General features: G+C 40.0%; 1 protein-coding gene across 2 annotated transcripts; it reads right to left on the bottom strand.

Annotated features, from left to right (window-relative positions):
• Positions 1-530: 530 nt before the first annotated feature.
• On the bottom strand, positions 531-16,362 carry LOC148854666 (proline-rich receptor-like protein kinase PERK8). 2 transcript variants are annotated; one of them, XR_016113435.1, is made up of 9 exons: positions 14,142-16,362; positions 13,341-13,751; positions 13,171-13,257; positions 4,852-4,922; positions 4,680-4,756; positions 4,383-4,530; positions 1,372-1,533; positions 789-1,239; positions 531-703 (listed from the first exon to the last, which is right to left on the bottom strand). XR_016113435.1 is itself a non-coding variant. In XM_088986772.1 (8 exons), the coding sequence occupies exons 1-8, from the start codon at positions 15,106-15,108 to the stop codon at positions 1,057-1,059; spliced, it is 2,106 nt and encodes a 701-aa protein (XP_088842898.1). In that variant the 5' UTR covers positions 15,109-16,362; the 3' UTR covers positions 723-1,056. The 2 variants fall into 2 exon arrangements, 1 of the variants encoding a protein (XP_088842898.1); XM_088986772.1 differs by lacking the exon at positions 531-703 and having other exon boundaries at positions 723-1,239.
• Between the last annotated feature and the right edge of the window lie 9,309 nt (positions 16,363-25,671).

Genomic DNA, 25,671 nt, shown 5'->3' with positions numbered 1-25,671 from the left:
CTGGTATAACAAAACTTAGTCTTTCCTTGGGTCCTACATTGCTTGTTGGGCGAAATTACACAGCCCTACATACCCACCAAGAGAGAGAGAGAGATCAGGTCATCTGAGATTGTATGACGACATTGACCACCTTTGAGCTGAATCTGATTCATTCTACCAGTAGTGAAAAATAATTGGGATTTTGGACTAGTTTTCTTGAGGAACCACTTCATGTTACAAGGAATAAGTGTATATATTCTCGCTAAATACTCTTTTCATTGGTTTCATTTTCAAAAACCCCACTTCACTCCTGTCGCTTCTGATCTTTTTCCCTTGATAATTTGGTATTTGCATGAATTCAGAATGCACCATCTTTGGCTCCAACTCGTGCTTCTCGTTTCATTTCAATGTCTGCTTAATGAACACGCAAAGAACAGGACTGAGAATAGTGCTGGAAGGGGACATTGGTGTATTTTGCTCCCACATCAATGACTACTTCCAAGGTCTAAAAACGGGTTTAAATTTTAGTGTGTACAGCACGCATACAGCCATTTATCATTGAAAGTAACCTTAAAGATTTTCTTCCTTGAATTTTTTATATTTCTTCCGATTCCAACTTTCAAGCAAAAGAACGCCCTATTCTCTGTGCACAGTTTACTTGGTCTCAGAGAGTTAAAAGAAGGAAAAGAACGAAATACCCACAGATTGAAGCAACTTCCAGCATCTGAAAGAAAAAGAAGAAGTAAACAAATGAAATTTTTATTGCAGCTCTGGAAAAAAAATGGTGAGGGATGAACGTGTATCCTTACAAGCAGGAGGCTTGAATTTGCACATTACAAGAGGCTTGTAATTTGGAGGAACCTGGTTGAATGACCTCACTCAGGAGGCTTGGTCTTCATGCTGTTTTTGGCCGAGTCTGAGATTACAACGAGACAGCATCGAAATTTGGCCGAGTAATTTGCACATTACATGAAGTTTACCACAATAAAGAATTGCCTTCTAACTTCTTGAACTTGTCTCAGGCTCTCAGCCTCTTGGAAATTCAGAAACACCTATCACTGTACAGAATCAACAATCTCAAGTCCTCCAGCTATTTTGGCTGAAAAAATCTGAACTGTAATCTTGAGTACCAAAAGCCATCCTCCGAAACATTCTTAATTCTCTGGACTGTTCTCTAGAGTCAAAGATTTCACTTTGGCCTGGTTTCATTCCATTACTAAGATCTGATGGGTCCCCTATACTGCCAAGAGTTCTCACCACCTGAGAAACAAATTAAAGCCTTAACCATTTTAATTTTAAGTGTCAACCCCACATGCTTGAGCAAAACCAGGAGAAACAGGAAAATAAAGTAACTAAAGGTTTCAGTGAACTGAATAAATGATAATTCATCACCTGGCTCATTCGAGGTCTCTTTGCTGCTGAATGACGCACACATGCTGCAGCTGCTTCAATCATCCTGAACATTTCACTTTCCACATAGTTCTTTTCAAGCCTTGGATCTACCAACTCTTCAAATTCTTCATTATCAAGTGCATGTGTAAGCAAAGGTCGAGCCTGAGAAATAAGTAGGCAGTTTGGTTACCACTACTTCCATCCCTTTCATGATGCAACATCCTAGTGCTTTGCAGCATTACAAAGTTTTAAGCTCCTATACCAAAGACGAACTGACCAGATGTGATTTAGAGCCACATCAAAGAAATGAATAAGAAAAAAATTAAGAGGTCAAGCCTCAATATGGGTTTGAAGCCAGTTTAAAATGACACCCAACAACATTACCAACTCAGGAAGCTATTGTTTACATGTATCATCAAGGTGCTATAGCTTCTTGAAATGGTCTTTTGGGACTACCGCTGCTTTTGATTGATACTACTGAAGAGTTGGGTATTCTATCTTGGAGTATGATGGCATATTGGCATCGTTTCATTATCCATTGTCTCCAGTTATTTCCCCTTTTCCAATCTCATCAGTTTTTTCTTTTCCTAGTAGATATATATTAAAGCCTTCTTAGTCAGTTTTCAGGATGCCTTTCCAGTTCCATGTAGTTGTCTTGATCTAGGTTTTATCTTAATTTGTGTCCCATGTATCAATGTGCAGTTCTCCATGAGGTAATAATTTCTTAGCTCACACATAGGAGCAAAATATCATAGGTGAAACAGAGGGTTAAGTGCATGCTGCAACAAGAAATTTAAGATGGCAAAATACCCTACATAGACAAAACAACTTTTTCTTAAAAAGGTATTGTGTTATGAACAAAAAGTGAGATTGCAATCCCATGCCATGTACATCCATTCCATGATAGGACTATACAGAATTTCTGTTAGCAAAAAATTAACAAGAAAACAATATTTTCCCTTTTCAAAAAAATAATTGGAGGATTCTGTTTTTTTTTGTGGTTTTCTGATTGGAAATTGATAATACTTTTATATAGTGGTTGGGTGTCTATTGAATGGTGAAAAAGTACTTGGGTACTGGTCAAAAAAGAAAGAAAGAAAGAAAGAAAGAAATAAGAAATAAAAGAAAAATCTGCATGGGCCTATGGAAATGAAATTAAGTTTAGATGGCTGACAAGGAGTATGCAAGTAAAAGTCAAGTGGGTACCTAGATTGGCTAATTGTATGATTGATGCCCTAGGCAAACAAGGGATGATTAGGAATCAGTTTTTCCTTTTTGGGTTCAGTTGTAAAGCAAATTTCTGGGGAGATACAGTAGTTACTATGCTCTCTTAGAGGTGTAGGAATATTGTACATATTTGTTTACATGATCAATAAAATGTTATGTTATTCATTAATAAAAATACTTTTATATTGTGTAAGACAAGGAACTGGACCCTTGTCGATTCTTTGAAGGATGTTGTCATGAACCTTCTTCAGGACTGCTTGTGCAAGACCCTACTGTACAGAAGTACAGTACGGATATTTTCAGTGACACTTCTTCCAGTTCTTTAAATTTCTTGTTTCAGCATGCACGTAACCCTCTGTTTCGCTTTCACATATGATGCCAATTCTTTTGCAACAAAGACCCTACTGTTATTCTGGATTTCAGCACTCCCCCCCTACCGTTATCATTCTGTCGTTTAACTACATGGAATATTCCTATGCGACTGTCATGTGTAGGTTTATACATTTCTAAAATCCCATACAACCCTTATTTTTTTTAAGACCACTTTGTCCTTTTAACTTTTTTTTTTTTGCTCTTACATGTTTCCCTTAAAGAAGGCTAGTAGCAGCTCGCACCTTCTATGGAAGTGCTACTGAACAACTACTTGATCCCCAACACCTTGAAGAAATAGTTGATTTTCAAATACTGTTCTTTACAATGGGTACTTTTGCAAATTTTATCATTGCTTCCATTAGCCCATAAAATCTTGAAGGGGTAATTTGGAAATTTCACTTCCATCATTATCCCATTAACTTATGAGGGACAAAGTGATGGAATCTAGACGAACGGGAATCTTTGTCACAAAACAAAGTTTGGGGGGCTAAATGTCATGACACCATAAGTACAGGGTGGGTGTCTGAGCTACCCAAAAAATAAAACATAGGATACTTGAAAATAAAAAGTTTTTTAATGAGATTTCTGTTATCTATTAGAAAAAAATAAAATGAAGTTTTTGATTCACTAAAGAAAAAGAAAATCAGAATCAACTGTCTTATCCACCTAAGTGAGGTTGGCACCACAAAGATTGATCTAACAAAACTACACAAGTAACACTTTTGCAACAGCCACAACCTTGGCTGGACAAGTCCATGGAAAATCAAACTAAAATCATGCTCCTCATCCTGAGTACTATATGAAACTCAATATATGGAAGTAGCAACATATAAAATTTTTCCAAATAAAATTTGTTCACAGTAGAAATAAATTGTAACAGTAAGAGGTTTGGTTAAAGGGGTAAATCATCCAGCCATCCACCCCTACTGGAGCATATTTTGTATGTGTACAGTATATGTCTGCTTTCAATTGCAAATGCCCACATAAACTAGCTCAGAATTGTTTGAGTATTAGAAAAAAAAAATTGTCTATATTATCCCTCTTCTCTTTTTTTTCTTAGGCTGTGTTTGGTTGCAATGCAAATAAATTTGCACTGATGCAAAACCATGGCAGTGCAAATGGTTTGAGTGTAAATTCTGACCTATTTTTGTTTCAAATTTTAGCTTATTTTGTTTGATTGCAGTACAAATGAAGTAAAGAAGGACATGAAGCAGAATAAAATAAAATCCAAAACGAAATTAAACAAAAAATTGCATTTATTACATTTGCACTCCCATGCATTTGTACTAGTGCAAATAAACTTGCAAAGCAGCCAAACACAGCCTTAGTGTTTTCTTTATCCTTTTAGTTCTGATTGTTTCCAATTCACACCATACCCAATGTGTTGCCATCCCTTGGTATACAAAACTTACCCATTCAACTAGACTCTCATCTCCCAAGGGCTGAGACGCATCCACAGGTTTGCGACCAGTAATTAGCTCAAGAAGCACAACTCCAAAAGAGTACACATCTGACTTCTCAGTCAATTTGCCACTTGATGCATACTCTGGTGCCATGTATCTGGAAAAGCAACAAATGCCACTTGTTACATACATATAAACATGAACAAAAAAATACAAGCTCATATACAACACCCTTACACATAGTAGAGAGTCCCATAAGAAGATAATATAATAAGATAAATTGCTAGTTTGTTACATAGTGCCTACCCAAAGGTTCCCATCACACGTGTAGTGACATGGGTGTATGTGTCCAGAGCTAACTTTGCAAGCCCAAAATCTGAAACCTGTCAATATGAGAAAAACAAGAATATGACAAATATGAATCACTGGCAAAGAGGAAAGTGACGGAAATATTGTCTGCCAAAAAAAAAAAGCATACTTGAGCTTCAAAGTTATTATCTAAAAGAATGTTTGATGACTTAATATCCCTGTGAATAATGCGTGGGTGACCTGAAAAATACACAAAAGAACAATGTAAAAAGGACATATAGATGTCACAAATGAAAATGAACTTACAAGAAAATCATAAATTATTCTTCTAAGGAATTTTTTACATGGATTTCCCACAAGATGCTACTAGTAAAGTACTCAATACTAGTGCTGTTCTTATTGACTTGCTTCTTATTTTGTTTCCATAAAATTTATAAATTCCATTGCATTTATTCTAGCTTTGGGCCATGATTTTTTTTGGCACAATTCAGATAACAATTTCTTTTTTATTGGGAAGACAGGCTGTGGATGTCTTCCTCGGGAAGACGTACCATCGCCGCCGGCAGCAACAGGCCCCGGGCCCACCGCCAGCAGCAGCAAGGATTCAGTGATGCTCATCCTACCCAGTTCGGCAATAGCAGCCTTATCTAGATTAGATTAGCTCATTTTGCTTGTTCTTATCTTATTGTTCTTATCTCTTATCTTATCTTGTTAATAGCTTATCAGATTAGGATTAGCTTAGCTTATCTTATCTTGTTAGTAGCTTATCAATTTAGGATTAGCTTATCTTATCCTTGGCAAGATAGAACTGGAAGTCTCCCTATTCAGCAAGGAGACTCCCCTTGATTAGGACTCTTGTAATCTCCTATTTAAGGAGACCCCATCATTGAATGAGATAGCAAATTATTCAGTCAAGAGTGAGTTAGGAGAGTTGGTGATCTCTTAGACAAATCACCAAAGGCACCAAGAAAGGTTCATCACGACTAGGAACCCGTGGACCAACCCGTGACGAGATCCTATTCCCGGACCCTCAACAACTTGGTATCAGAGCAAGGCGTCATGGGAGATTTGGAGCAGCTACCTTCCAGGGTCCACGACCTCAAGCACCAACTCGTGGAGACCAACTCCGAAGTTCGTGAGATCAAAGGTGAAGTGCTAGAACTGCGGCGACTAATGGAGATGTTTCTTTCCAGTAGGGAAAGGAACTCTGACGGAGGGACAGCAGCTAACGACCGCCAGCCAGATCTGTCGGAGTCTTCCGGCGAACAGCAGTCCGTCGGCCATGGAGCAGCCATCATCCCCAAGTACAGCAGGCTAGAGTTCCCATCGTACAACGGCAATGGAGACCCCCTAGGCTGGCTGTATCGCTGCGAGCAGTTCTTCCGGAATCAACGGACAAATGACCGGGACAAGGTAAGCCTAGCCGCCTTTCATTTAACAGAAGAAGCACAACTTTGGTTTTATCAGTTAGAGAAAGAAGAACCTGGGCTCAGTTGGCCCCAGTTTAAATCCTATTGCCTTCTTCGGTTCGGACCCCCATTGACCAGCAACCCACTGGGCGAGCTAATTAACCTTAAACAGACCGGAACAGTTGCTGAATACCAGCGATAGTTCCAAACCCTCCTCGCGAGGGCATCCTCCGTGCAACCAGACCAGCAAGTAGCTATGTTCACAGCAGGGTTAGCAGAACCCCTGCGAGTGGATGTTGAGATGCAAAATCCCCCAAATTTGGTCACAACCATGAACTTAGCCCACGCATTTGAGCGCAAGCTGCAGCTCAGCCGCGGAATTTTTAATGTGGGTCGTCCACCGAACTCGTGGGTGCCCCCAAGACCAGCAGCAACGACCCCCTCTTCTGCTACCAGCCGGAAAATGAAGCCTCCCATGACCACCACCTCTAGAGCAATGACAAGTACAGGCAGTAACATGGTCACTCCTCCCATCAAGCGCTTGACCAGGGCAGAAATGGCAGAGCGCCGAGTGAGAGGTCAATGTTTCAACTGTGATGACCTCTACTCGACGGGACAGATGCAAGAGGCTTTTCTGCCTTCTCATAGATGAGCAAGAGGAGGAGGAAGGGGAACCCGTCACATTCGAACCAGAGATCTCTCTCCATGCAATCACCGGTAATAAAACCTCTCAGACCATGCAGTTACAGGCACAGATCGCAGGTCAGCATTCTCGTCGATTCAGGGAGCACACACAACTTCATAAGTGAACATGCAGCCTTGCAATTAAAACTACCAATGGAACTCCAGCCGCGACTACAGGTAGCCGTCGCAAATGGTGAAAAAAGTTCATAGTCCAGGAATTTGTAAGGACGTCCCAGTACAGGTCAATTCTGAACTAATCCTTGTTGATTTATTTGTACTCTCATTGGATGGGTTCGATATTGTTCTCGGGGTCAAATGGTTAATTACCCTAGGCCCGATTTTGTGGGACTTCAGCGCATTCACCATGACCTTCCACCTGAATGGCAAGCAAGTTTCATGGCACGGTTGCAGGGTTAAAGAAAAGACACCGCAGGTTCATGCACTCCAAACATAACCGACAGCCATGGAAAAACTTCTCGCTGAGTTTTCAGATCTGTTCTAGGAACCAAAGGGCCTTCCCCCTTCCCGAGCTTGCAACCATCATATTCCTTTGGTGGCGGGTTCAGCACCAGTTGTTGTCAGGCCTTATCGCTACCCTCACTTGCAGAAGGATGAGATAGAAAAACAATGTACAACGATGCTGAACCAAGGGATCATACGCAAAAGTCACTCCCCCTTCTCTTCGCCGGTTCTGTTGGTGGCAAAGTGGGATGGAACATGGAGGTTCTGTGTTGACTATAGAGAACTCAATGACTAGATGATCAAAGATAAGTTCCCTATTCCCGTTGTGGACGAACTGTTGGACAAGTTGCATGGTGCCCAGTATTTCTCTAAGTTGGACCTCAGGTCCGGATATTTCCAAGTTCGCATGGCTCCCGGTGACGTGAAGACTGCTTTTCGCACCCACCATGGCCACTTCGAATTTTTAGTCATGCCATTCGGACTCTCCAATGCACCATCTACATTTCAGGCACTAACGAATGAGGTATTCCAGCCCCATCTGCGCAAATTTGTTTTAGTTTTCTTTGATGATATCCTCATTTACAACAAATCATGGGTAGAGCACGTCCACCATCTGAGAACCATTTTCGTACTCCTACGCCAACACAGCTTATTCCTAAAATGGTCCAAGTGCTCCTTCGGGGAACGATAGGTTCTTTACCTCGGCCACATCATCCATGGGCAGGGTGTCACAGTTGATAGTTCCAAGATTCAGGCTATAACAGAATGGCCCAAACCTCAATCCGCCAAGGCCTTACGCGGGTTCCTCGGTTTAACGGGTTACTACCGCAAATTCGTACAGAACTATGGAGTGTTGGCAGCCCCGTTAACCAACTTGTTGAAGAGAAACTCCTTCCGGTGGGACGACGCAGCTGATGAAGCTTTTCTATCACTACGAAATGCACTGCCCTCAATTACAGTTGAGTGTGATGCTTCCGAAGTGGGTATCACGGTCGTACTATAGCAGCAAGGGCACCTGATCACTTTCTTCAGCCGCAGATTGGCCGGCCGACATCTGAAGCTTCCAGCCTATGAGCGCGAACTAATCGGCCTTGCCCGAGCCATCCAGCATTGGAGGCCGTATTTGTGGGGACGGTCATTCATCGTCAAAACTGATCATTACAGCCTCGAATACCTGTTAGAGTAGCGTCTCACCACTTCCCCTCAGCAGCATTGGGTTAAGCAAACTGCTCGGGTTTAACTTCCGGGTGGAATATAAGGCGGGATCCTCTAATCGCACAATTGATGCCTTGTCTAGGCGAGAAGAAGACGCGATGGTTCTATGTAGCATTTCCCAACCTCGGATTTCTCTGTTTGACAACATTAACAAGGCAGCACCACAGTCCCCGGAATGGTCGCTCTTACTACAGAAGATCTAGACCGGCACGGCCGACCCCGATTGGTCACTTCACGACGGGTTGGTACTGTATAAGGGACGAGTCCATCTTCCAGCAGACTGCCCATTGATTCCCACCATCATCACCAGCATCCATAACTCCACCCATGAGGGCATTCAAAAAACACTACACAGCATTCGGACTGATTTCCATTGGCGAGGTATGAAGACTTCTATTTGAGATTTTGTCCAGAATTGCTCCACATGCCAACAACACAAATGGGAAAACCTACACCCAACAGGCCTCCTTCAGCCCCTTTCCATCCCATCGCAGATCTGGGCCGACATCTCCATGGACTTCATTGAGAGACTTCCCAAGGTAGGGGGCAAATCAGTTCTCTTTGTGGTAGTCGACCGCTTCTCTAAATACGCACACTTCATTCCTCTATCACACTCGTACAGTGCCACTTCGGTTGCCCTCGCCTTCTTTACACATATCTTTCGCTTACATGGGTTGCCGGAATCCATCGTCAGCAATAGAGACCTAGTCTTCACTAGTGCCTTCTGGAAAGAGTTATTTCAACTACATGGCAGCACCCTGGCCTACTCATCAGCTTACCGGCCACAAGACGGAAGTGGTTAACCGCACTATCGAGATGTATCTCCACTGTTTCGTAGGCGATCAACCTCGACGGCGGTTGGAATGGCTTCCTTGGGCCGAGTACTGCTACAACACAGCCTACCATTCCTCCCTCGGCATGACTCCCTTTCGCGTCATTTACGGCAGGGATCCTCCCCGCTTGATGTACTACGAGCCCGGATCTACTCGCTTGGACGCAGTCGATCACTCCTTACAGGACCGCAACGCCCTCCTCGCCAACGTCCGCATTCGCTTACAGCAGGCCCAGCTCCGCATGAAGCTCCACTATGATAAGCACCACCGGAAACTGTGGTGCGCCACAAGGCTGCCCCGAAGTTCTATGGGTCCTACAAGGTTCTACAACGGATTGGCAGTGTGGCCTACCAGTTGGAATTGCCAGAGACTAGCCGAATTCATGATGTCTTCCACATCTCCTTGCTGAAACCATTTATAGGTGTTCCCCCGGACCAAGTTCCCTCCCTGCCACCCTTGAAAGATGGCAAACTGGTCCCCCAGCCTAAAACTGTCACCCGCTCTCGTTTCAATTGTGGAATCCTTGAAGTCTTGGTGGAATGGTGTGATCTACCACCAACAGAAGCCACATGGATCCCATTGGCAGAGTTCCAAGCCACATATCCAACTTTCGAGCTTGAGGACAAGCTCGTAGTCCAGGAGGGGAGTAATGTTATGGATGCCTTCCTCGGGAAGACGTACCATCGCCGCCGGCAGTAACAGGCCCCGGGCCCACCGCCAGCAGCAGCAAGGATTCAGTGATGCTCATCCTACCCAATTCGGCAACAACAGCCTTATCTAGATCAGATTAGCTCATTTTGCTTGTTCTTATCTCTTATCTTATCTTGTTAATAGCTTATCAGATTAGGATTAGCTTAGCTTATCTTATCTTGTTAGTAGCTTATCAATTTAGGATTAGCTTATCTTATCCTTAGCAAGATAGAACTGGAAGTCTCCCTATTCAGCAAGGAGACTCTCCTTGATTAGGACTCTTGTAATATCCTATTTAAGGAGACCCCATTATTGAATGAGATAGCAAATTATTCAGTCAAGAGTGAGTTAGGAGAGTTGGTGATCTCTTGGACAAATCACCAAAGGCGCCAAGATAGGTTCATCACGAGCAGGAAGGAACAAGGGAAAACAGGAGGTTTTCCCCGTGGACCGACCCGTAACGATATCCTATTCCCGGGCCCTCAACACAGGCTCTACTACAGGGTGGTGACCATGCTAGCAGAAGTCGTTTTGCTCTTATGCCATCCCTGGGAACCCAGATCACTAAATAGCAGTATCAGGTGTAACAGACCCATAAATGTCCTGCCTGCAGTTGTTAGAATGGAGGAAGAATTTGATTCAGGTCCTTGGTATGTACACCAAGAGACTTTACCAATTATACCAGGGGGCAATGTGGAATAGAGCCTCCGTAACTGATTACTAACATATAACTTCATAAAGAAGTTCATATGTCCCATTCAAAATACAAAGCCTAACCCTCAAACTGGTGATGAAAGAATTTGGTCATGGGAGAGTTCAGGCAAGTTTTCAACTCAGTCTCTCTACAAATAACCTCTTTTTTTTTTTATAAATCTTTCTACAATAACCTCTTGTCTAGGGAAAATGATTTCCCTGTGGCTTTAATCTGGAGCCCCCACATCCCATCAAAAATAGCCTTCCTGGTTTCGACTGCAGCTCTTGGCAGATGTTTAACTTCAGACCTGATCAAAAATGGGATGCCTCTACCTAGTATTTTTTGTGTCCTTTATGTAATGAGTTGCCTGAATCCTCCAATGACCTCATTGTAGCTTTTCTCACCAGTTGTGGGCAATGGCATGGTCCTGTTTTGTTGTACAATGCGCACTTGAGTCAGTCTTTCAGCATCTGCAGGGATGAGCAATCAAGGATTTGAACTGAAGGGGGGAAATTCCGAAATTGTTATGGAGGACTTTTCCAGCTGCCATATTGTGGCCTCTATGGAAGGAAGGAAATCTTTGCATTTTTTACAACAAATTTTCTGATTTAGACTCAGCTAAGAACAATCTTATAGGTTTAACATGTTCCTGGTTGAGTGTACAAAGGGCTTTTCATGGTGTCCAGCTTATCTCTTTTTAGCAAGCTGGACCTTTTTTGGGTGATTACTCAGGTTTTTTATATATTCCCAATGTACAGGCTCTCCTTGTACATGGGCCGACGTAATTGGCTTTAGTTTTTAATACAATTCAATACTTTACCTACTTTAAAAAAAGTTCATATGTTGGAACATTAAGGTTCCTTTTACTAAAAACCAAGTGTTCTAGTTGTCCCTCATATGGACACCATATTACAATTTGACAAAATATCAATTTTCAGGATAGTAATGATGCTTCAAGCTGATGACCAAAAAATCAACAAAAAAAAAAATATATCCATAGTGATAAAACTTTGATTTTCAAGTTTCTTGAGCTTTTTTATTGTATATATCCATGAACTATCTTTTATGTAAAGAATACTTGTGCTATGTCCAACTGACATGATTTCTTGGTATCCCTTACAGTTAGGTTGTCAATGAGTGGAGCGAGTTTGTCATACACTCATGCTTAAGCAAGCATGATAATAATTTTGGGCTTATGACCAAAAGGCCAAAGCCTCTATTGAGTTCATCTGGCCAAAACAACCAGGAGTAGGGCTGACATAATCTTTTCCCTGGTCTTGCTTATTATATTATATTTTACATAATTAATGTATGCTCCATTTATTTAGTGACCACACATTCTTGGGCCTAGGAGTGAGAGAGAGTAGACTACCATCCTTGGTTCAACAATTCATAACAAGGGAGAGATTGAGTAGAGATGGCAATTTGACCCGTCCCTGTGGAGCTCCACCCCGCCCTAGTCTGGGTGGGTTTTTTTACCACTAGTCGGACTTTGGGGCAGGTTTCAAGGGAGCTTAGAACTCACAAATAAATAAATAAATAAATTTGCAAATAGGAATGACCGGGGTGAGATGGGGCAAATTTGGGGATCCTTGTTGCCCATGGGGACAAGGATGGGGTTGGGATTTCTAGCCCCGGTGGGGTTTGGTGGATGGTGTTTGAGTTAGGGGTTGAGAACGAGGCATGCAAAACCCAGCCCCACCACACCCCGTTGCTATTCTTAAATTGAGGAGGATCTTACCTAAAGAATTAGAGTAGGATGGGAAAAATGGAGGGGTGCATATGAAATTTTATGTGATAGGAAAATATCACTTGGGTTAAAAGGAAAATTCTATATAATTGTAAGGCCAGCTATGTTGTATGGAGCAGAGTGTTAGGCAGTTGAGAAACAACATGTCCAGAAAATGAATGTGGTAGAATGCGAATGCTAAGATGGATGAGTGGAAACACTAGAAACGATAGGATTAGGAATTAAGCAATCCGTAGGAGCCTAGAAGTAGCTCCAATAGGTGATAAAATGGGAGAGACTAGACTAAGATGGTTTGGGCATGTTCATAGAAGACCACCAATTGCGCTAGTTAGAAGAAGTGATTTGTTACACACTGAAGGGGACAGAAGAGCTTGGGGTAGACCAAAACAGACATGGGTAGAAGTAGTAAGAAATGATTTAACCACTAATAATTTAAAGTGGATATGGATTAAATGGAACAGATTGGCAAAGCAGGAATCATGTAGCCGGCCCCATATAGATAAGGCGATGATGACACTCTTGGGCCTACAATTGTTGACTTTATAGGATTCTAAAATCTCGGCTCTTGGTTTGACAGTGCAAGAGAAGCTGGATAAAGCTTGCCTCAGCTTGGCTGGTTGGTTGGATTAATTCCACTAGGGTATTATTGTGCATTCATGTAGTAAGCTCACTTTATCTCTGTAATGAGTGTGGTGAAAATACAATAAAAAGATAGACTAACTAAATTCAAAGCAACAAGAAAAACAATTACAGTCTTCATGCAGGTAAGCTATTCCGCGAGCTGCACCAGCAGCAACCTTAATTCTGGTCGCCCATTCCATAACTGGCCTCCCTTCCCCTACAATATGTAGAACAGAGCACAGAAGATTGTTTAACTCTTGTGCATGAATGAACTCAAGAAAGCTAAACAGTACAACTTACCATGCAGATGGTAATGAAGAGTGTTGTTCGGGACATAATCATAAACCAGCAATCTCTGACTCTCTGATATGCAGTAGCCAACCAGTGAAACCAAATGGCGATGGTGTACACGGCTAATAATTTCAACTTCAGCTCTGAATTCACGCTCTCCTTGTCCACCACCATCCTTGAGCTGTTTCACAGCCACCTCTCTTCCATCTGGCAGGTAACCTTTGTACACACAACCAAATCCACCTTCGCCCAAAAGATTATGTGGGGAAAAACCATTTGTGGCCTCTACTAGTTCTGAATATGTGAACCATGACTTTGAATTGCTCAAACCACCTGGCTCCGATGGTGAATACATAAAACCACTGCTAGAGCCACTTCCTACAAGTGGAGCTGAAGAATGGGCCTTTAAAATGTATGAATCTGAAGAAGAGATGCAGGCCTAGTTAACTTTAATTGCATGGCCTTCAAGTGCATAGAAAAAAGAAAAAACTATTCAAGTAAAGTTTAAAAGCTTTATCAAGAAAATATTGCCTAACCTCTTGTTTAATTATTTTAATTATAAAAAGATTCACAATGTACCAATTCAATAGTATATGTATGGATATCAGATATTGAGAGAATGGTTATACACCAAATACCAATGTTATTATCCCACTAATGGTTATACACCAGATTTTGAACTGAATCTAACTTAAGCCACATGATAAGAAAAGCTAAATAAAAGCACCCAAAATTTGAAGGGCTGGATGACAGTTGAGTTATCCATAAGATAAATACTTGTAAAGAACAATTGAATGTTTAAAGCACTACCCGACTTCGGGGAAGAGGCTGTTGGCGAAGGCATGATATAGCCACCATTATATCCGACACTTTTCTTCTTTTGCTTCTTTACACACCAGACGGCTATTCCAATCAGAGCAAGAACTATAAAGCCAGCTACAACACTAATTGCCACTACAGCACGAGGTGAGATGGAATGTGATGCATTTGTAGGATCAGTTGGAGAAGATGGTGAGGGAAGTGAAGGATTTTGAGTAGATGAATTACTAGGAGGAGGAGGAGGAGGAGAAAAAGAAGAAGGAGAAGGGGGCGAGGGAGGTGGTGGAGTGGCAACCGCTGGCTCACTGGGTGATGGTGACGATGGGGCTGGAGGAGACTTTGGGGATGGTGGAGGTGCCGGTTGAGAACCAGGAGGAGGGGGTGCATGCCTTCGAGGTGAAGGGGGAGGTGGAGGTGGAGGTGAACCTGCAGGAGGTTCAGTCGACGGTGTTGGGGGAGAATTGGAGGGCGATGGGGGCGGAACAGTGGCCGAAGGAGGAGGAGGAGGAGGAGAGACAGCTGCTGGCGGCGGAGAAGGTGAGCCTGCTTGAGGTGGAGGCGGTGATGCTGCAGGTGGCAAACGGGAAACTGGGGGAGGGGGAGAACCTGCAGGAGGAGGTGGAGAGGGAACCACAACGGGAGGTGGAGGGGATACTACTGGGGAGGGTGATGAAGGCACAGCCGGTGGTGGGGAGACTGCAGGAGGAGAAGGTGGCGGTGCTGGAGGGGGAGCAGTAGGAGTTGGCGGTGGGGGCGATGGTGTAGCGGGAGGAGGAACGGTAGTAGCAGGCGGGGGAGGGGATTGAACTGGTGGAATTGTGGGCGCCGGTGAGCCCGGAGTGGCATTGGGCCGAGTCACTGAGGGAGATTCCGCAGCCGTTGACGGGGAAGGTGGTGGACTAGTAGCCAAAGCCGGCGGAACTGCAGCAGGAGGAGAATTTGAAACAGGTGACGCCATCTCTACCGAAATTTCGCTCTATGATCAAAAGATCCAAACCTAGAATTCCCACTCAGATGAAATTGTACAATCAATTATACCCAAACCTCAAAGCTTTTCCGAGGACTTCACAAACCACAATGTCTCTACAGAAAAAACTCAAACATTGGAAGCAGTCTCCTCTGAACTGAAGCCAGTGATCAATCCCTTCTCTTTTCCAAAATCCAAATCTCCGCACTAGATAATAGATCTCTCACTCGGCAATAACTTGGCCAATCAAAACCCCATATCTATAATCACTCTATGTCACTGAGAGACTTCGAAACTGATAAGCAAAACTGCAAAACCTAGATCACGAGAGCGTTTCCACTGAAAACAGAAAACTCAGATCACCAAATACTTTTCTGAGCACAAGCGAGTTCATCGAAATATACAGAAACTTGCAAGAACAAATGCATTATACCCAGCTTACCAAAATGAGCAAAGACAAAAGCCCCCACATGCTTAAATCCCAAATTCCTACCTATTTCCTTGCATATCTCCTAATTGTTCAGTGGTTTTCTCATGCCCAAATCGCAATCAATTGAACTTAGGGGTTACGGAGTGAAAGCTTGAATTCCAGTTAGTCCTTCCCCACGCCCACGAAGCTTCAAAGTTCTTCTCCACCAAAATAAAAGTTAAAAACTCAGAGGAGGCACGCGAAAAAGAGAGGGAGTCCAAAAGAAAACACGACAGCGTGAGAACGACTTCAGGCTAATTTTCTTCCCACCCAACGAGAGAGCGTCGGAAATAATATACATCATCACATCATTGTATACTTACATTGCACAGAGAGATATTGCTCGGCCCTATTTCCCTCTTCATCAACTCATCAAAATACATTTCTATAAAGTCAAGAAAAGCAACACCTGACGTTCAAGTTCCTGTTCCTATGGTCAGCGCTCTCAAAATCAGGATCTGCTTAAATTTAAATAAACGGGGAAATGAAAAATCCATTTTTTCAAGTTTTTATAGGAAAAACCGAAAATGATCTTCCTTGGTTCCAATTTCCCACCCACCTCCCCAGGGTTGAGGGTTCATAGTTTAATGTAATTCTTCTGAACGTATTTCCCGACTTTTTCGGTTTAGAGTCGTGAGTTTTGACTCACTTTTTATTCGAATTGCTACGTGCGAACACAGCCTGTGAAATTCCGGGTATAAACTAGAGAATACTGTAAAAATTTTGCAGAATGAAAGAAGCAGACCAACAGAGAAAGAAGGAATACCGAATACGACGCGTGATATTTGTTCCGTGTTGATCCATTTATTACATGATGATGCGGTTTTACCCTTACTGGTACAGACTACGGACTACAGAGCTTGTTTGAGGGAGTCCTCTACGCGTGACGATCTTTGACGTTGGTGCGTAAAATAAGATGCCAGGTGGCAAGTAGGTGGTCCCGGCGAATGGTAGTGGGCCCCATATTCTGATTCTGTGTCGCAATACGAAACAATACCAAAAATTAAAATAAAATGAAAATTACCCAAACAAAAGAAAGAAAAGAGATACAATTGCCATTTGCTAATCTAATGGATTGTAAATGCTTTGACCAGTTTGGCCAATATTCAGCTCAACATTTAATTAGTAATAGTGATCGTTGAATAGGATCTTGAGGAACCAGAAAAACCCAAATCCATATAGGACAGGAAAATGGTCCTTAACGGTTACCCTCTTCCACTGCTCGGACCCCTCGACAGTTATCCTTCTACCATCCCTCATCTCCGGCGATCAAGATTCGTCGATTTTAGGATAATCTAATTTTACCCATTGGGTTTTTTTTTAACCTGGATTTAAATATTGAATATTATTATTAATAAATCAAATAGTGAATGTTATTAATAAACAATCCAATTGAGTCATATCAGATGGTGTCACGGTGGATCCACATTCATTGTATCAACCCGCTCCATTTTGTAGCCTTTAGAAACTCGACACAAGAATCCACCTTCACTGACATGTCCGTGTCCGTTTTGAGGTCGGGTTGGATTGAATGTCCATGGTTGACAATAGGAACCAGTTTTTCAACTGGGTTGGGATGGCCATACCCATAAGATCCAAATATCCATCATTTGGAGAATGGATTCTTGGGCCAATAATGCTCAGGTCGAACTGCAACCGGGAATTGGGATAACAATTAAAAAGTGCTGGCCCATTAGGGCATGTTCGGAAGTCTGCATTTAGCAGGCAAATGGAAAGAAACTGAGAATCCGAACCGGATTGATTATTGAAGCATATCAGAATCAAACCGACTTTGGATTACCCAACCCGGTAACTGTTAAAAAAGGGGACTAGGGGAGCGAGTGCATTCAGGCGGGTTTGATTTACGAGTCAATAATTATAGTCCTATCATCAAAAGTTGTTGATGAATGCAAAGCATCCGATCGAGTTGGAGATGATAAGATTGACCCAAGAATGATCATAGAGCTGTAGCCCATGAAAGTGTGGGCCACCGGATAATCATTAACCCAAGAATATACAATTGAGTGTTCTCTGAATTTCTTGATCCACTTATCTTTACCATGTTAGTTGTTAGTGGACTGAATTTTGTTGGTGGGGATGTCTGCATTTAGCAGGCAACATCTAAAAGTGGTCTGTTCATAGACATTAATCACTGTCTAGCAACCAGATAAATACCAATCTGATGGTTGACCGTTGACCAATATAATCAAACAAACTTATTATAGGCCCGAGACCCATGATCTTCCATGTGACTGTTTTGTTGCATGAGGATGGTTGACCGTTAGTGATACCAATCTGATGGTTCGGAAAAGATGCTCAACAGAGAGAGAGAGAGAGAGAGATCCACCAAGCCATTACCGAGTGAATGGGGGCCCAAATTGTGAGTGACCGAGTGGGGACCGTCTACCTAGAAAGAACTACCCCAATCGGCCCAATCCCTAGTAGCTACTAGCCGGTAGTAAGAAAAAGGAGAATTGAGAGAGGGTAAAAGTGCCAACTGGCAAGAGCCAACCCAAGTGGGTAGGTCAAGCCAAGGCCACCAAATTTGTACATAAGCTGAAGTCACATGTTTTCCACAGCCAGGGCCCATGTGTCCCCACACACGTGAGGTTGGCAGCCATGTAAAGAAGATTGTTTGTTTTGATGGAAACACTCTCTGCTCCAATTCCACCCTGGGACGTACTTCAAATTCTCTTTCCAATTCCCTCACTATTAAGTATTAATAAATAAATACCGCCTAATCTCTCTCTCTCTCTCTCTATGAATCACAGAACCAATGACGAATTAGGGGTGAGGATAGCAGCTCCATTTCTTTTCCTAGCTCTCTAATGCACGCACGTGACAAGCAAAAGTGATTAATTGCAATAAGCCAAAAAAAAGCTAGGTAGCCCTAATAGGATCAACTTGTCTTCTTTTAAAAATGACTTCAGATGACAGAATTTAGATGTGGAGATAAATAATTGAAGTGGGCACCTGCTGTTTGTTCCCAGTCCCAGCTGAGCCTCAGACCTATAACTTAAGCTTGCATTAACCTCCTTTTAAATATAGCAAGAGAATATGAAAAAGTGAAAGAAACTAAGCAATAAAAAAGAAAAAGAAAAAGGTGACTGTTTATTTTCTTTGTTACATTGATTAGCAAGAAGAACAAAAGTATAAAATGACACATGGTGGTGGGCTCCATCTACCCATTTAGAACTTGTCATTCACTTTTCTTTGCATTTTCAAATTGTTTTGAAAGGAATTAAGAAAAAAAAGAAAGTTGTTGCAATTTAGTTTTGCTAATGGAAGTTGACCATGCAAATATTTATAAAAGTTCAATTCAGAATCCCAGGTTGCCTAGAATATTTTACCAAGCTGACTAACAAGTAGCTATCAAAACTCAAAAGAAAAGCTGGGGAGCAAAAGTTTTCCCCCCTTAACTGCTTCAACAATTGATTTTCCCCTAATTGATGCAACAGTTTAACTTTCAATAGAAAAAGGTAGCTAGCCATTAATTAAGCATCGAGTTTCAAGAATAGATAACAGAGGCGCGGCTAAGAAAACTTTCCTATATTATATCTATAAAGTAAAAATATAAGTTGATATTTTTTGTTGGACTATGATACCAGAAAAACTTTTAACCAATCAATGGTATCATAAAAGAGATAACGAATCAAGTGATATTTATCAAAACTCAGGAGTAAGGGGGTTTATTTGGTGAAAACCCTTCAAGTATTATGTTTTGTATTAACATTATATAATCAAATTTAATTTTTTATGACCTGTATAGAATCCAATACTATCAGCCCTACTTTTCGACCCTAATACGAAACTAGCAATAGCTGTTTAAGGTTTGGAAGACAACAACTGAAGCATTCTCTCTCTCTCTCTCTCATCCCTGTGGGGGTGTGATTCTATACCACTGTTACTCCAGACCTAATTAATGGATTAGTGGGGTTAGTAGCAAGGTGCACACAGGCCCACTAGTAAGTGTGGAGTGTGGAGCCTGCCTTTCCGCAGATTGAACGACCCATGCCTTCCCATTATTAGGGATGCCTTATGACCAACTTGACAACCAATGAATCAGCATTTTTGTCTTCCCTAGAGCCTCCTTCTCTGGCATTTAAATGATTTAAACTGAGCATCTATTCACAACTTCAACAACCCTCAACAGACTGGTCAGAACAACAAAATAACTTCCTCAACAGTCTTTGTGAAATGCCCTCTCTCCTCTCCCAACCATTTATTTTCTTAAGTTAATTTAACATGAAATCCCCATCTGTTTGCAAGAAAACAGGTCTGGGATTCACTACAATCAGGTTCATGAACCTCCCAAGGAGAATGGTAGGGCCTCTGTGTAAGTGTAGCCAAGTAGCCAACTCAATTATTCACCGATCTGCTAGGTTGTCTGAATTATAAGGCTGCAATAGGGTGTTGGGTCTGAGATATCTTTCCCCATTCCCATTGTATCCGTTCTAAACAAGTTTGGAGCTTCCAAGAGGAATCATATTTCAACATGGGCCACTTTCGGGTTCAATCATCGATGGGTAGATCCAAATTATACTTGGTTTGGATCCCATTTTATGCTTTTTTTCCCTTCAGAAACACAAAATACTCCGCTCAAATTCATAAATTATATGCATACATGAACATATAGTCCAGGCTTGGATCTCGAAACATATACATATCCAATGCCTGTTTAGCCAGATTAACTCCATTCTGACTAGGGGTGCAAGCCGGGCGGGTTGGACCAGCTTTATGGTCAACCCAGGCCTGGCCCTAAAATTTGGGCCTAAGGCCTGAGCCCAAGGTCAAGTCCGACTTTCCCAACCCAAGCCTAGCCTGTCCTATAATTTGATGCATTTGGGTTGGGCTCGGGTTGGTTAATGAACCCACTCTAAAATTATATATTTATAAATGTATTTATGCAAATATATATATCTATATATCTATGTGTGTATGTAAATATTCATGCAAAATATCTATACAAATGTTATATATACAAATATGCAAGTATATATATGTAAATATGTATGCAACATTTACATATATATACATATATATATGTATAAATGTATATAATTGGGCTGGGTTCGGGCTACCTAAGGGATAGGCCCAAGCCCGGCCAAAAAAAAAAAAAAAAACTGACTTCTTGGGCCCGAGCCCAGCTTGAGGATCCAAAATCCGAGCCTAGCCTATGTAAAATTCTGGGTTGGGCTGATTTGGGTTCGAGATGGGCCCACCCAAGTTGAACCCCTAATTCTGACCCATTTGATGCCATGATAGAGATTAGAGATACAAGGTTTAAATTGGGCCATTCCACCCGTGTCGCCTCGTATAGTTCATGTCATGGTTTTCGAACCGCCATTGACTTGGATGGTTAGACTGTTTAGCCTGGGAACCATTCAGGCAACCGGTTCCATTTTACCCCATACCCAATCCCTAGAAAAAGACCATTGAATCAGTCAACGACCTGCTGATCTGGGCGGTTGAACCATTGACCCATCAACCCGTTCAATGATTTTGGCCATTTTTTATTTTTAATTATTTTCTTAATTTTTTTGTTAGAACGGACTGTCCATTCGAATCGAATGGTCGAACCGTCGACTGAAAACCGATAACCAAAATGGTTTCGTTTTAGAATCGGTTTAGTGTTACTGATACATTTGTAGGATCTATATGAGTTTTTCTGTGAATTGTAATCATTCCACCATATAAAAAATGTAGCATGATACTTATCATAAATTTGCCTTTCCAATATTCTTTGCGATACTAATACTTTGAATCTTGGATATAGGTATTGTTTGGCACCATTGCCCCTTCTATTCAATTTATTGATCATTAGCATTTTGTGACAAAATATCAAATTTTGCATTGCAGGTTGAAATGCCAATTTGAATAAACCAACCCAAAAGGTTTGTGATAGAAAAAGGTATCTTCTCACAAATTTGTGTTGGCCCCAAAAGTTGCAAGCAACATCAAAAAGAACCGTAGTTGTTAAAAAAAAAAAAAGGCTAACTAGTGGGTCAAACAGGGAACTTCCCTTCAAAATCCACATAATCTTGCAGTGTTTAGACTTTAGATATCTTGTGGTAAATTCAGACGATCCATTAGATAGGGATTGGGAACCTACTAGATCGGTCACACTTTCAACCCTGTAGTGCGTATCAACTATCAAGCATATGACCCACTTTGAATCATGGTTCTTACGAATATTAGTTGTTTATAATTTTTAATATAAAACTTATATACCAACAAAATAGGCTTATTTTGCATACATGACAAAATGATTTCAATTTTCCTTTAGGCTCAGTTTGGAAAGATTATAAATATAAATATGTAGAGTGTAAAGCCTTGTGTTCTGTATTTCTAATGTTATGTTTGGTACCATTTTAGGTTGGTTAATACAAATTTTATGAGAATATATTTGTTTCTAACACAAATGCTTTGAGTTATCAATATAACATTTGGAAGCATTGTTGTTTTTTCATAAAACGTCAAATTTGATGTTTCTACTATAATTGCCAACACCCAATCTAATGCTTATATTTTTTTAGTGAAAGTGGTTATGTGGTATGATGTGATAAGGCAATTTCACAAAAAAAATCGTATTTAAAACATTGCAATTAAAAGTGGCAATGATACCAAACACAACCTAAATCTATATTTGCACTATGCTATTCTTCCCAAACTAAGCCTAAGGGCAGAGAGAGAAAAACTGAGGTATTCCTTTCATGCTCCAAATTAACTTGCCACATATAAGACTCATTGGTTGGTTTTATTGGAAGCTCACTAAAGGACATGAATAGCAAATCCTGTTTTCTAATTATTTGTATTTATATTCTTTCGGAACTTGCCCTTAGTTGTTTACTTTGTTTAGATAAGCTTACTCTCCTCAAGGCCCAATAGTGGATTGTTATAAAAAACAAACCCTTTGGAGGGGCTCGGATCTGCTGTTCACAAGTTGTTCCCACAATCCCTACCCACGGGACATTTCAGTTGTGCATTAGGAATATCTCCCTTTCATTCATGGGGAGATGTTCTCAATACACAGCAGAGGTACTTTATGTGTAGAGATGTGTGAAAATTTGTGAGTAGCAGATTTTGAGTGTTGTCAAAGCATAGATGGGAGCAAGGTTCTAAGTATCCATACAGGTTGATATGTCGGTAGGGTGCATCATCCTATATCAGTGCTTTTTTTGTGTTTTATTTATTTTTTTTTTCAAAACTGGTTCAGAGGGGTCGTTTTATGTCCCAGCTACCCCCTGTAGGGGCATATCGAGAAGGCCTCAATACAATATATATCAACTGATACAAGCCGATATGTGACAAATTTTTGATCATTGGATGAGGGTGCATGACATTGGATAAGGGTGTCCATGGGTCAGATGAGTTTGGTTGCATGCTCCTTGGTCAACTGAATTGACCTAGCCAGGTTAGGAAATTGGTCACCAAAAATTAACCAATCATTAATGAAAACCAGCAAGGTTTAAAATTTCAATATGATACGCCTGATACAGGGTGTATCATATCGTTTGAAAAATAGATACGGGATACGCATGGAAATTAGATGTTTCATCTTTTTGCATGCATATCAGACCCGTATTGGGGCGTATCAGGGGTGTATCGGGGCCTATCGATAGTGTATTGACGAAAAAGATACATCCAAAAACTTAAAAAAAAATAAAGGGGGAAAGCAATCTACTTTTTCCCAAAATAAGCCTTTTTTCACCCCCAAATGACTCTAAAACTCCAAACTTCATTCCTAGAGTGCTAGATTTGCAAAAGTTTGCAAGAAACAAGTGTGAATCATTAATTTTTTTTTTAAATTTTTCAAATTTTGAAAAAATATGGCAAAAATAGATAATTTTTTTCATTTTTTTATAAAATCTTGTGATTTCTCTTTTTTTTCTTGGATGTTTAAATTTATGTTGATCTTCATTTCTTACATTCAAAATCATTTTTTTTGTGTTATCAGTAGATTTAAGGAAATTTTAGGAAGATATTTGGGGAAATATAAATTAACAAAAAATTTGAAAATGTAATTTTTTCTTTGCCTATAAAGATTAAGTATGTTTTAGATCTATGGATTTATCTATCATATCCATAGAGCAATTGAAATTTCTTTTTTAATATTTTTTTATATTTTTAGAATTAAAAAATATATAATAATTAATTATATTTTATCATTTGATCACAACAACTGAATATATTATAATTCTATGGATGATATCCACAGATTAATTGATATTTCTTTTTTAATAATAATTTTTCATTTTTATATTTTTAGAATTAAAAATAATTAATTAATTATATTTTATTATTTGATCACAATTATTGAATATATTATAATTCTATGGATGATCTATCATATTCACAAAGGAATTGAAATTTATTCTTTAATAACTATTTTGAATATATTATATAATGTTCATTTTTTATATAATTTTTGGAATAATAAATAATTATTAATTATAATTTCACATAGAAGTTGTGCCAATGCATGTTTTATGGTTGGATAGGAGAGTTTGGTTTTTCCCATCCCATAAAACATTAAAACTTAAGAATTATAATTTATAAATTATAGTTAAGCATAGGATTTTTAATGAAGTTATAATTAGCTACAATATATTTATTCATAAAACCATTAAAATATATTAGTTTAATGATTCACTAAAGTATTTATAGAGTGTTGTTGATGTATTTTTATGATTCACTAAAGTATTTATAGAGTTTCCAAGTGTATCTATGTGTATCTTACTTTTTCTCCAATATGCATGTGTATCCAAGGCGTATCCCGATACGTCTCTTAAAATTGCTTTTCCGATACACTCGACGTTTCCGATACTTTGAACCTTGAAAACCGATTAGCTAGGGTTGTATCAGTTTGATCACTTGATCAGATTGGGAAATTGGCCACCCAAAATATACTAACCATTAATGAAAACCGATCATCTAGGGTTGTATCGGTTTGATTCGATTCAAAAGATTTAAACTTAAAAAATTAAGTTTAAAAATTACAGTGGTATCGTTAAAAAATTAAGTTTACAATATAAAATATTTTAGACTATGAAATATGGAAATTTTCCTACTTCTTTAAATTGAAAACTTCAAATTTAAAGTATAAAAAACTAATATATATACATATATATTGGATTGGTTTTAGTTGGATAATAAATAACCAAAATGAAACTGGCCCAACCCGACTTTGTCAGGTTAGAAAAATTGTGAACTAAAACCAACCGAAAATACTAAAAAGCCAACCAATTAGAGTAGTTGGGTCAATTTGGTTAATCGATTTGATGAGCATCCTAACACTGGCTTTTAAGTTTTAGGTACATGAGTAGAAGCACCAAACGATATGGGACATGTATTATCATAAATACACTCATCCAAACTCGTTGTGTAGCACTTTATACATACTCAGGGATGAATTCTCAAGTGAACCATTCAATGATAAATTCTCAAGTTGACCCCAACATATTTCAATTAATTTCCTTCTTCTTTTTCTTTTTTTTATTAATTTTTTTTTCTTTTTTTTCTTTTTTTGCCGAGGAGGAATACTATGAAGAAGATTGAATCTTGTGCCCACAAACTGTTCCCACATCCCATACCCACAAGTCATTAAAAGAAAGCATTGGGAACTAGGGATGGCAATTTCATGGGAATTTTCGGGCATCTGACCCGTCCCGATTCTAATAGGACCCGTTTATCAAAACCCCATAGGGTTTGGGATTTTAGATAAAAATCCTATAGGATTTGGGACGGGTTTGGGACGGGTTTGGGTTTTGACTTTAGGGTATTCAATACCCGATACCTGGGATGCATAAATATGAACCTATTATATTATATATCATGCACAAATTTATAAACTTTAAGTACAAAGATAATTAATCTATTATTAATATTTTATTTGGAATTGTTAATCATATACATGTATTTATTGTTCCAATGAAGACAAAAATTAATAAAATCTATTTTAGTTTATTAAATAACACAAAAGATGAAATGGTTTAGTGGCTTAAATTAGTGTTAAGAGATTTGGCACTATCATTAATTGAACTGGTTCAAGTCACACTATAAGCATTAAGAAGGGTAAGAAGGTC

The sequence above is a fragment of the Nelumbo lutea genome, chromosome 4 (genome assembly GCF_056320005.1).
Source record: "Nelumbo lutea isolate HS-2025 chromosome 4, American lotus-T2T, whole genome shotgun sequence".
NCBI classification, from domain to species: Eukaryota; Viridiplantae; Streptophyta; class Magnoliopsida; order Proteales; family Nelumbonaceae; genus Nelumbo; species Nelumbo lutea.
This window is presented reverse-complemented; position numbering and strand designations above follow the sequence as displayed.

Bases quoted from the DNA above. Each gene is read 5' to 3' on its own strand.
- LOC148854666 (XM_088986772.1), bottom strand. From the start codon at position 15,108: ATGGCGTCACCTGTTTCAAATTCTCCTCCTGCTGCAGTTCCGCCGGCT. The intron at 13,258-13,340 runs GTAAGTTGTACT...TACATATTGTAG, and splicing joins TCTTCATTACCATCTGCATG to GGGAAGGGAGGCCAGTTATG. The intron at 4,757-4,851 runs GTATGCTTTTTT...TCATATTGACAG, and splicing joins ATAATAACTTTGAAGCTCAA to GTTTCAGATTTTGGGCTTGC.